We start from the raw sequence: 12,663 nt of genomic DNA, 5'->3' as shown, positions 1-12,663 counted from the left end.
CCCCAACCCAACCCAACCCAACCCCATCCCCATCCTCATAGGAGGGACAGACCTCACACACAGACGTGCACAGGCTTGCACGCTGCAGCTTCATCTGCCACATCTCTACAACAAAGTCACACCAGCGTTTCATTTCCCTAAAGTGAATCATCTTAATACAAAAAAAAAAGGTCAAACTGGTCCACAGGAGCACCATCCAATTAGTGTCAAGTGTGACTAATTATAATCTGACAAACGTGTGAAATGAAGTCAGAAACCCAAGACAGAGGCTAATCATAGCACACTGAAACACTTCATTAACCACAGTTTATAGCAAGGAGACATTCAACATCGGAATGCTAAAACGTCTCCGAGATGAAACAGCAGCTTGACAGCAGACACACACACACACACACACACTTGAAGCACGTTGGGACACAGAGGGAAACAGCCCCACAGAAGGTAATAATGAAATGTACTTCCCAATAATAAAAACACAAATGTGGGATGAGAGAAACGGAAGCAGCTACAAGGAAGAATTATTCATTTAACATTTACATCAAGCACTTTAACATCAAGTGCTTCACTGAGCCGTTCAGGTGGCCGTGATTGCATTGGGTAATTCCCTGTGGGACTCTGGGAAACTGTGGAGCAGGGCATTGCATGAAAAGTGCAAGCACGCTCGGGCCGACTTGTGTATAAACACAGATTCAACAGAAAATTTCGCATTTCGCCTGCATCCAGAGCATCACGCAATGAGTGTGCAAGTCTGGGGCTGCAAGTCTCCGACCTGGGCGCGTGCAAACATGATCCTCAGCAGAAAAAGTCACTGTCCAGCATCCCCTTTTTGCTAGGGTGTAGTAACAATGTCACAACAACAATGGCAACAGTGTGGGTGATGTGCAAGGTGTTGTGTGGTCCACTCCCCGAGCTTTACAGTGCACCATGGAGGTGCCAGGGTACCTCTATGGAGGAGCAGATGGTTCTCCTGCTTGTGCCCAACACTTCCTCTCTGTCGGAGCATCTCTCTGACAGATGGGCCCAGGATCCTGGACCAAGCTAATCTCCAGCACTCCTCCACTTAAAGGCACAGTGGAGCGCCTGCTCTACCTCCACGGTCCCAAACGAGCCATGATGGTGCGATAACACACATCAATACAGGGCTGAACGTCGGTGCCACGTCCGGCTGAATGTGCGTGGTCACGAAATGTCAAAAAATGATGAGCTAGTTTACGGGTGAAATGACAAGAAGCATGAGGGGGGGAGAGGGGAGAGAGGAGGAGGAGGGGGGGGTGTTGTGTCTAACTTGCAGCAGTATGTTAACCAGAGGAATTGGTGAAACAACACAAGAACAAAGGAGAAATGGAGAGAAAGGTGGAGCTTTTCTTTGAAGTTGAGGCATGAAAAGGACTATTGCACAGGCCATTCGAGCACAGAGTGACAGTCTGTATCCGACGGCGGACTCTAAATTGCTGTCACTTTTGTCGATTTCGCCAGCAAGCATGCAAATACAAAATGCCTCCTCCCTTTGCTTTACCGGGTCCTGACCACGTCTGCGCTCGGAGGAGCCAAAGTTGACATGTCGACAATTCACACCAACTGTAGACGACTTTCGCTTATGTCAAATGATATTCCGCCGCTACCCGAGCACGAAGAAAATCCGCTTTTATTTATTCGGAGCGTCGCAAAGGCACGTTGTCGACAGTTTTCAAATAAATGTACAGCCCAGGAAAGACGACTCTCTCTTGTGTTCAGTGTACAACCGGGTGGAGGAAACGCTCTCCCGGTGCAGTCGAAATGTCAGGCAACCTCGCGCACATGTTTAAGACTAAATGTTAAAATCTTGTGGAATAAAAGAACTATACGAGGCTACTTTGCCATGCAAGAAGTACACAAAATGAATTTAGACAGCTTCATCTGCCGTATGCACACGGCTGGAAATCACATGCACGAACGGACAGTTTTAACGTACAAGTTGGCAACAAAGTAATTAGTCACATATTTCCTAAATGTCTAAATTACTTACGCTTTTAGTGGATTCTGAATGACAGCCGCCATTTTGCTACAATGTAACGCAATATCGGCGTCTTGCAGTTCTGAGGGAAACCTACGGGAATGAACCAATCAGAGCTCGGGGTGAATTCGTGGACCAATACATTTGCAGCATACGCGAACGGGGCGTGGCTTTCTCGGGTAAACTGTCAAAATTATTTTAAAGGGTTTTCCCTTGTATTTATATTGTGTACACTGTAGCAGAATAACAGCTCTTTTTTAAAGAGACCCTTACTCGAGCTTGGATACTATTCAAGTGCATTTCCCTCCTGGCATACTGAGACCATGCAGTGCAAGTGGCACAGAATATCAACATGGAAGCTTGGGTTTAATTATTTATTAAAATAATTATAAATCATTTATCATCATCAATAAGCACCAAGCAAATAATTTTCCCTCACTTTATCTGAAGCTGCAGTGCTGGGGAGGAATGGAAGCAAGGCTCTAATACACTGGCGTGCACACGATCTATTCCTCCCACATACAGTACAAGTAAGTGGTTTGACACAGGGAGATTTAAACACACAAGCACACACACACTCACACACACACACTGAAGACATGGAGGCAATTCCAGACTATGTTTTTGACAGACGGGAGCTGATGCAACTTTAATCTTATGTAAATCTTCTATCAGTTTAGCAAGTATCCACAGATCATCGCTTCAAGTTAGTTTCCAACAGTTTTAAACGTGTCAGTCATCTCTGCTTGATTTGTAGTGTGTAGGTGAGAAAGTGTTGATGATAGCACTCAACCCAATAGAAAAAGCAAAAAACTGGACATCACAAAATGCATCTCTCAAACACCACAAAAGATATATCTGAAGTAACAGACGACACAAATTTGCATGGGAATGAACTCCAGTACAAGTAATCCGGCATGATGTGTCTCCTATTCTATACTGTGCAATATTAGCATCTCAGAGGAGTGTGTGTGTGTAATGCAACATTCAGACAGATTAATCTATTTTGAGACAAGGCAGACACAACATCTTCTCATCAGACATCAGAACCAAAAAGTTCCACGTTTGGAGCAAAGGGAGAATTAACTTTATCTACAAAGCTTACAATCGACAAAGACCCTTTTTTTTTCTCACTTTTAACAACAAAATACAAGCATATGTGTTAAAGGCATCACCTTGTGCTTTGACATCCAAATGTGACGGTCTCATTAGCCAATAACTCAAAACTAGCAAGAATGCAAGACAAGTTAAAGCTCTCAGTCATTAAATATGGTTCATTGCCACATTGGAGCATCAGTTTTTCTGTGTAATGCTGAATGTCAAAAAATAAAATAAAGACAAAATAATAAAATAAAAAGGGTGGTTCACATACAGGCACTACAAAGTATATAAATATCCATACAGTAACTAATGTCAAACAAAAACCAGAAAAAGAACATATACAATATCTTTCAATAACAGATGTAAAATAACGGAAAGAAAACAAGCTTTGATGTGACAAAATGTGTTGACCTTTGATCTCAGGAGTCCTTATCCTGTCCCCTGGAGGCATGAATGTAATTTGTAAAACTGGTCTGAAGACAAATTTGGGTGTTCTTCAGATTTGCTAAACAATATCCAGGCAACCAAGCAGGCAGCGACTGCAAATATTTAGAGAGCAATTAAAACCAGGGTGTCAAGAAAACAAATTTGAACATGAAATACAAACACTTTGAAACATGTGAACGCTGAAATGCCGCTTGGTAAAAGAGTGAGTGTTATTCAGAGACCATCCTCTGAACAAGTAAAAGGCCATGGATTTATCAGACTGTCATGCATGCCAGAGTGCTAATAAGGTTTTTTTTTTTTTTATCATCAATACATAAATAATTTTCAACAATTCAAATGTACACTCCTCTAACATAGTTCTATGTCCTCATACAACCACAAATTACATGATAAAATATAAACATTATACCAGCACAGACACAGTGACCTGAATGATTTTTGGCACACCAGATATCCACAATCGAGATCCACTGTAGTAGATTTCAGCTCAGTTTAGGACAGACTACTTGATCATCTGGATATCTGGATTTTGGCCATGGTAAGCAACAGCCTATAACAGCTGAAAAAGGCTTAGTGCAAAAACTAAAATGTTGCAATACAGCATGCAATGGAACCTGCAGTTACACCTGCACGGATATAAAATATCTCCTTGCCATTACACGTACGACATCAGAGAAACAATGCTTATTAATAAGAATTGCTGGAAACTAATCACACCAACCCCGCAGGGTTCTCTACTAACTAATATTCTTTAAATGATACATTTTTTTTTATATTTTCTGATAGTAGAAAAATAGCTCATCAGCCTTATTTAACGTAAAAGTAGGGATTTGTGTCAATAAGAATCTAAATATTCACAATAATCAGAGTGGAAATGCATGTTTCACACTCAGTCAAGTAACTTACATGTTCTGGCTGTTCTACAAAGGCCACAGGAAGTCTGAAATCCCAAATCTGCTAAATGTCCTATATTTGTATTTATTTATATATGCCTAAAAACTTCCTTTCCACAGATACAAGACAGAACCATCAGAGTAACCGAGGTAAAGCAGTGACAGACTGCTAGCTGAGTGAGCGAGTGGTTCTCTCCGGTGCTCCGAGGAAGGAAGGCCGTCCCTGTTAAAGTTCTCCAGGTTTCTGGTTGCAGCTTGTGCACACGCGAACCGGGTGGTCCCATCCCCGCGATGGAACCGGCCGGCGCTCGGGGGAGCAGTCATCACACACTCCTTGGCCACAGGCGCGGCAGTGGTGCTTGGACAGCTTGGCAGTGAACTCGCGTTGGCAGTTGTGGCAGGACAGGATGTCCTGGTCAGGCACCCAGTAGGCAGGACGGGCTGCGTCTTTCACTAGACCTACAGGGGACACGTAACATAAATACACCAGCACATATTAGTCATAGTTAGTAGATAGATAGTTAAATCTTTTACATTTATCACACACGGTAGTTACTTTTAGCATTTAAAGGCACAATTTGACATTTGGGGAAATATGCCTATTTACTTTTTTTGCTAAGAAGATTGATAACACTCTTATGTTAGCTATTAGCTTAGCATAAAAACTGGATCTGAAACTACTAGCATGGCTCTGTCCAAAGGATACTATAGACTTACACTATATTTACTGACAAAGAGTACAGATGTGTTTTTTATAACCTGCTAAAACAGGAGAGTATTCTGCTTACTTCTACTTCAGAAGCTCACAAATGAGCATGTTATATCTCGTTGGTCTGTACAAAAACTGAGGTGGAAAAACGGCAAGTTGTGGTTTTATGGGGGTTATGTCCCGGACTTGGCAGGGAGCAATGACTTCCCGGAGTCTCTGTTGGTTGCCTGGCAACTGCTCCCGGCCAAGAAATAGTCCAGCACATAACCCCCAGCTCCCATCCCTGCAGATTAAATACTATTTTATGCTGCAGTACCTACATTTATTTACATTCACTTACTCTATTTATAATACTAGACTGATGATATCAAAACACTCTCAAATAGGCTTATTTTTCCTCTACTGTTTGAAGTGCACTGTAACTTCAAGTAAAATGTAAGTCCTCGGCTGTCTTGGATGGGGTATCCATGGAAACATGGAAACAAGATTTGGAAATAAGTAGGCTAATTTTGTTGTGATTGGAGCAGATCTTGCTTGGAGGTATTTTTTGGGGTGGTTATGGATATGGAGAAGTTTTCAGCAGGATATCGGGTTATCAAAAACATATTCATCTATGCCCTATACCAGTAAAAATAGGTCTACAGTAGTCTTGTGTGGCAGCCTAGTATATATTAATAATTATACTACTTTGGATTAAACAAATTGTCTGAGGTTTTCGAAATATGATTAAGACATGCGTGAAACAACAACCAGAAGGGGAAATAAGGCCTATGATTTGTGGTGTGTATTTGACTGAGTACAGCATTTATTCTCGCCTAAGACACTTTGCAATGTCTTCCCAGGCAGCAGAGCTATCTAAAAACACCTTTTGGATTATCTTGACAGAATGTGTCATATTGGCTGTTACAAAAATGTTCTTCTCACACTGGACCAAAGTGCATTCATTCATTCGTTGGTGGAGAGTGTGGAAGTGACTAGAGCAGAACACTCAAAACATTCATATCACTCACTCTTAAACAAATATACAGCAATGGTGAGTTTATAGCAGGAAGTCTCATAAAATGAAATAAGGAAACATGATTACTGGTACATCTTTCTCACCTTTGCACTAGTCTATGATAAACATTAGGTAGAAGGACCTGAAGAAGATCTGAAGAGATTGTCAGAGGCAGGTTCAGAATCTGTAGCCAGTGTGTGTAGGAGGATTTAAATGTTTTAGTCTATAAACAATCTTTGTTGGCAAGAAAGTTGCAGACAAGTGAAAATTTAGTTTTTGAAGATCTGCTTAATGAAACAGATCATTTCATCATCTGAGTCTCTCAACAACAGATAGTGTTGAAGGTGTAGAACCAACTAAGCCAGCTTTATTACAACTAGGCCAATAGGCTGTCCCATATCCCTCTCGGTCTCCTGCATGACATTTTTGAGAGTTCAAACTAGAAACCAGACCTCAATACTCTTCGTTCTTACTGTTCCTAAGCATGTTACGCCTCTGCCACCAGAGGGCATTGTATCTATTCACTCCCATTTTCTGGGTCATTTATTCCTGTTACATAACAATCCTTTTTAGGTTTTGTTTTGGGCAACACTCACCAAGTGGGATGTCAATAGCAGTTACCACCACCCCGATGGTGTTGGTCACCGCTTCTCCAACCTTCCTGGCGAGGGTTCCGCCTTCTTCCTCTTCAAGCTCCGCCTCAAGCAGCTCTGCATGAAGAAAATATCTTCAGTAAAGCGTTGATCCAAGTGATAAACGAATGCATAACACACACAAAAGAACATTTGACATTACAGGGAGTGTGTGTACCTGCGTATGAAGCTCTCTGCTCAAAGCAGACATCACAGACTCTGACAGGGGCAAGACCCCAGCCTCTCTCGGGGACGGGCGCAGCTTTGGAAGAGCAGCCGTCGCAGAAGCCCTCCCCGCAGGCACGGCAGTGATGTTTGGTGTCGTTGTCCTGGAAGACTGTGTGACACTTATGGCACACCTTGTACAAGAGGAAAACAATAACAACAGAAGCAGTTATTGACCAAGAGCTGGAGAACGCAATCTATCCCAGTTTTATCTTGTGACCTGCACACACAGATTGTGTAATAGGTGCAGTACACCAGACAGTAAACATCCCTCTGGACACCAAAGTGTTGACTTGGCTGTTGGTGGCGGGTGGCAGAGGGTGGGGCTGTGTGTGTCACTCACCAAGATGAGGGAGTTGGGTTTCCAGTAGGCCGGGGCGATCTGATCTGTCAGCCAAGAGGTGACGGCCTTGGCAGGCTTGACACTTAGCTCTGACACAGACTGGGCCACTAGGTTGACTCCATCCAGAAGACGCTGCGCTGCATTGCTATTGTCCTTTAAAAAGCCATCCGACTGCAACGAGCACACAGGTTTTTACTACATAGGTAGATAAATGGTCACCTCTGGCCATAATTAATGGTCTGTATGATTACTCATAATTACCGACATTTAATCCCCATCACATAAATTAATTTAATAGCTTGTTTCTCTTACCCCTGGCCAGACATGCTGGATCTCAGTGCGGACAACTGTATCCACAGGGTCCTGGTTCCCATACCAGTACTGACGGCTCCGATAGATCACTCCACAGTTTGGACATTCAATAACGTACCTGAACATACAGTAAACACATAAATGAACTCAATCTCAGTGAAATTCTAAATGTAACTACATGTTTTTCTGAGGTATTATTTGGAACATGTAGGTTAATGTTAAAAGAAAAATGTGATTTTAGTTCAGAGTCTGGAACCCCAGAGCTAAAATTAGGTTCAGTAAAGGTAACCAAAGCCAAGTTACACAAGACCCTGCAGGTCATTCAGCTGAAACTCACCCAGACCAGGCGTATTTGGCGAGGCCCATCCATGGAGAGTCAGAGGAAGCCGAGGTCTTAGGGACAACTATAACTTCCTTTCCCCCTTCATAGCAAGCCTAAAGCGATGCACCACACAACAACTTTAACTTTAGACTCATCAGTCATGGAACAAGATTAAGCACAAAGGCAGTGGTATAGAGAAAATGCTCCGTTCTATCTGAGTGATGCAGGTGAGCTACAGTAGCGTGCTTACCTTACAGGTGTAAATGCGATTATCATAATGGACAGAATAACGACAACGAAGCTTTGCCTCATGGCACATTCCTTCTCCTAAGTGGTTCATGCTGTTCTTGCAGCCAGATCTGGGATAACAACAAGTCAGCGTGTTTAACAAATATGACTGGAGGAGAGATTATAATGGTTACAATGTTGAGGGTACTCACCCACAACTGAGGCACAGGCTGGAACAGGTGAAGTACTCATCGGGGAAGAAGCAACTGTGGGCTACAAGCTCACCTGCAATTTCCCCATTAAAGCGCTCACTCAATGCCTGTACAAAAGTCAAGGATGAGTGGAAGTTAGCTAGACCGAGACAGACCCTCTTCATATGGTGATATTGCATAGAAACAATAACTTTTACAGTAACATGAAACATATAAGCTTAAAACTTGAGCTGTTCAGATTTAAATAAAACCATCGTTATCTGATTCCAGGCACCAGTCTATCAGCAGATTGTGTAACAGTTTGGTTCAGAAACAGGTCTGAAGCTGGCTGATTTTATACAGCCCTACCTGCAGAGCTTTGAAGATGACCACGGGGGTGCGTGGGGAACGGGTGGCGTTGTTATCCAGGAGCTGCTCCAGTTTATTCTGCAGGCCACGGAAGTCAGTGGGGGGGTTGAGAGTCTGCGTGCCCCAGTACTGGACGGAGCTGAAGGCTTCTGGGAAGCGGGAAAGCTTCTTGAAGCGCTCCAACAGCAGCCGATCTACTGAGTCCAGTGATTTATCTAAAACAAGAGGTTACCATCAGTGCAGTCAGAATACACTGTACATATTCGATTATCATTGGCCCATCAGCGCTACAGATACAACACAATTGTGTGTTCATGAAATATTAAAGCGCCAACAATGTTGCTGCATCAGCCATCAGTCCGAATAAAACACACACTCCATAAAGCTATGCGCAAACAACAAGTTGTGAACCAGTGTCCCTTCAAGTTTTAACACATTTACCCTTCAAGACCTAGCATATTTGTTGTGTTTTTTTCTCCCTCATAAGCAGTGTTTTGTTTCCATACATTTCTATATAGTGAAAAACAACTTGTAGAGACTTGAGTGGTGTAATGCACCACAGTTAATATCATGCCTTTCATTTCCGTCAGTTATTTTATTGCTGCGTGGTAATGGAGCACACACTTCATGAACAAACAAAGACATTTTTTGTGAATATTATTTGCGGCAACTTGACTAAAACATGCAAAAACTGCCATTGTCTTAGCGTGTGACTACAGCTATAAATATGTGTCATTTTTGACTACACAACACAGTATGCACAGTTTTCCTTTGAATCCAAAAAGTAGTGTTTACACATTTCACAAAACCTGGAATGCCGATTGCTACCTCCGGTGATGTAGAAGAAAGAAAGATAAAACACTGAAGGCTAATATTTGCTAAACCTGCAATTATCTGCAGATTCTTAACCCTCTGTTTACTTTAAAGTCACTGCCTCTTGTGCCTTCTGGTGATGCAGACCTACATTCGTGATGATGATACAGCCACCATGTATTGTTCTTATGGCATTTTTTAAGTAACATTCTACTTAAGCTTTGACTTTAATAAATGTGTAACAAATTAAGTCCCTATAATCCATAACTGCTGAGATATTTTACCTGAACCAAGTAACTTAGTGTGGACGGTTTCATGGAAGATGACCACCGCAGGGCCCAAGGTGGATAGTGGGACATCCAGGCCACAGCGGGCTGTTGTGGCCTTTAGTTCCTTGGTAAAATGCTTCAGATAAGCATCTGAGGCATCCCCGAGGAACTTGAAGAGGTCGTCGTGGAGACGGTCAGCGTGGGTGCGGTAAATGATGAGGTCAGAGATGGCGAGCACCTTGAGCAAGAGACGGGTTCTCTGGCCCTGTTTGGAACTGTTCCCGAGCAGCCCCTCTGTATCGATGACCACTACTTTACGGATGGGGTCGAGCGCTGCCCACACGCCCACCGTGCATGACTCTTGTGTGGGAGAAGTCTTGAACACTTCCCTGCCCATGAAGAAAGTGTGGTTCAGGGTGTGGGATTTGCCCTCTCCTGTGTTGCCAAAGATGGACACCACCTTCAGCAGCTGGTCAGGGTCGCAGCTCAGGCGCTTTATAAACGAAGTTTCATCTTTAATCTTCGAGGAAACAGAGTTTCAAAGTGAAAATGAGTTATTTTATCAACAAAATGTACGGTCTAAGCAAAGAATTTGATTCTCTTTTGCTCACTCACCTGCATTTCCTCATTCTCATCCACCAAGAGAAAACTGGAAACCTTCTCCAGGAGTTTTGTTATCTGAGATTTGGTCCCATCGTCTATTTGGACAGCGGGCAGGACAGATGTCTGGACAGAGTTGACCACTGCAGTTTTGGGTGGTGGAGAATAAGATGTGAGCTGGTGTTTCTTCTTGTTGCCTCCACTGTGGGTTCGTTTCTGACAGTCTTGACACAAGTTAACTTTGCAGTTCTGGCAGCGGACCACAGATCTATGGCGTTTGCCACTGTCTCCATTACCTCCTTTACAGTTATCGCAGTAAGGGACATGCCCAGGACCAATCTGAACCCGCTCGTGGTGCTTCAGACGCTCCTGGTTGTGGAGCTCGAGCTCGCACCGAACGCACTGCAAGCTCTTGCACTCATCACACTCAAACGCAGCCTCCTCAGAGCCACCACAGGAATAACTCTCTTGACATATTAGACTAGTATTGACTCCCTTTTCTGAAGATGAGCCATGCCCACTCATCGTTTCTTACCAGGTAAATACAGAGCAGTGCCTATTGGAACACCTTTGACAACAGCCCCAGCAATTTCCAATAGCAGTTAATGGAAAATGTATAACATGCAGTAATACTGACCACTGAAATGACCAAATGCAATGACTAAATCAACAGCTGCATAGTAACTAACAGGGCTGGTGATCCACTCACTTTAACAACCAAGTTTCAACAGCAACAATACAATCTATCCAATGACTTTTCGCAGCATGAATTTCAAACACTTTTTTAAACACGATTTTAATAATATTATTTAGTGCAACTAACAGTGAGGCAATGAAGCATAAACAGCCGGATCCTTGAGTAACACCTGATATCTTTCTACCAGTTAGCTTGTTCGTGTATTAAAGTTAGCACTTAGCTGCAGCATTACATGTAATACATCTACGGTCAGCGAATAGACCAAAATAATACAGAAACAATATGCAAGTAGCTCGTACCGACCGAGACAATGAGCTCTCCCTGAAAAGATGAATGTGCAAATGTTGATGCTAACAACAGGCTAACTAGCTAGCCAACTGACCCTTAAAACAGCTCGCAGGCAAACTCGGCGGACAATTCTGGCAACAAAGCAGCAATGTGGTGTACAGCTTGTTGGTTACGACGGACAGTTTTAACTTTTCCCCCAAAGAGAAAACTGTAATTAGCGAGCCAGCGAGCTCTAACAGTACACAGCCGTCCTAACAAGCAGCTAGCCTCCAGTCTGTCAACAGAGCTGTAACAACACATCAACAAAAACAACAGCCAGTCGGTGTCAAAAGCTCGGATGTGCGCGGACTGTTTTTACTGTCAAGCGGGAGGGAAATCCGCGCGAATCCGTTTCAAAAGTCTTTAAAAAGTGTTACTGTGTTTGAGTCCTTCCGAACAGTGTCATTGTTTTGTTCTTCAGCCCCCTCCCTGGCAGATTTCTCTAGCTACGTTATTTTGTTGCCAGGTCAGATCAGCTGATCAGATTATTTTCAGTCACAGGGTCAGAGGAGGGTAAAAAGCAGTTGCATGATGGGAAACGTAGTTCTGCAAGCTGCGAGTGGTCCAGGCTGAGTGGGCGATTCCTGTGCAGCTCCCAACATGTATATATTATTGTTTATGTGCTCACAAAATACAGCTTTTTTTTTTTGGTTGCTATTTTACTACTTTAGTTTTACTTTTAAACGGTTACTGCTGTAAAACCTAAAGCTCAAATGCCAATAATTGTTGAAGGAGGGGAAGTAGGTCACACCCTTTCAGGCAGGCTAGGAACTCAAAACCAGCTTAACCTCTTGGACTTTTACAACCCTGAAGGGCAGTAAAATACCACCACCATTATTTATTAAAGAGTAAAGGAAGAAGCACAGCCACATACAGGCTATGTAAAATACTAACATCCAGGTCTGAGTTAGTACAGCAAATACATTTGAATTAATATTATCTTTTGTAGGTGTTTCTTTTGATATCACAATCATTTTTGGGCAAACCTCCATTACTGTAATTAAGGTTAATTCATCTTTGATCATCATTTTACCAAAGAAAAATCCATGTGGGTGGTTGGTTTCACAGTAATTGTTTCAAAACCTGCTTCAGTGTGAGCTTTCAAACAGAGGGTGGATTTAAATGGCTTTTGTCTTGTAAAGTAGCACTTCAAAGTGTCAGCAGGTTACCATTTGTCCCAAATAGCACTTTGTGT

The 12,663-nt window shown here is 42.8% G+C and overlaps 2 protein-coding genes across 2 annotated transcripts in view; both read right to left on the bottom strand.

Moving 5' to 3' along the window:
• LOC118337334 (zinc finger protein DPF3-like) overlaps positions 1-2,072 on the bottom strand; it is a gene marked incomplete in the record, with an annotated part of 17,612 nt that extends 15,540 nt beyond the window's left edge. The window contains 1 exon segment of the mRNA XM_035674305.1: positions 2,006-2,072. Within this exon segment, the coding sequence (XP_035530198.1) occupies positions 2,006-2,037 (32 nt within the window).
• Positions 2,073-3,829: 1,757 nt separating this feature from the next.
• On the bottom strand, positions 3,830-11,925 carry LOC118337333 (zinc finger FYVE domain-containing protein 1-like). Its single transcript, XM_035674304.1, has 11 exons — positions 10,460-11,925; positions 9,860-10,364; positions 8,763-8,977; positions 8,415-8,521; positions 8,225-8,333; positions 7,990-8,087; positions 7,653-7,770; positions 7,341-7,511; positions 6,951-7,131; positions 6,737-6,850; positions 3,830-4,893 (listed from the first exon to the last, which is right to left on the bottom strand). Exons 1-11 carry the CDS (start codon positions 10,967-10,969, stop codon positions 4,661-4,663), a joined length of 2,361 nt encoding a protein of 786 aa, XP_035530197.1. The 5' UTR covers positions 10,970-11,925; the 3' UTR covers positions 3,830-4,660.
• Between the last annotated feature and the right edge of the window lie 738 nt (positions 11,926-12,663).

Source organism: Morone saxatilis, unplaced genomic scaffold, assembly GCF_004916995.1.
Source record: "Morone saxatilis isolate NCDOM2014 unplaced genomic scaffold, NCSU_SB_2.0 Contig3, whole genome shotgun sequence".
NCBI classification, from domain to species: domain Eukaryota; kingdom Metazoa; phylum Chordata; class Actinopteri; family Moronidae; genus Morone; species Morone saxatilis.
Note: the sequence above shows the minus strand (reverse complement) of the source record. Positions and strands in the feature narration are given on the sequence as shown.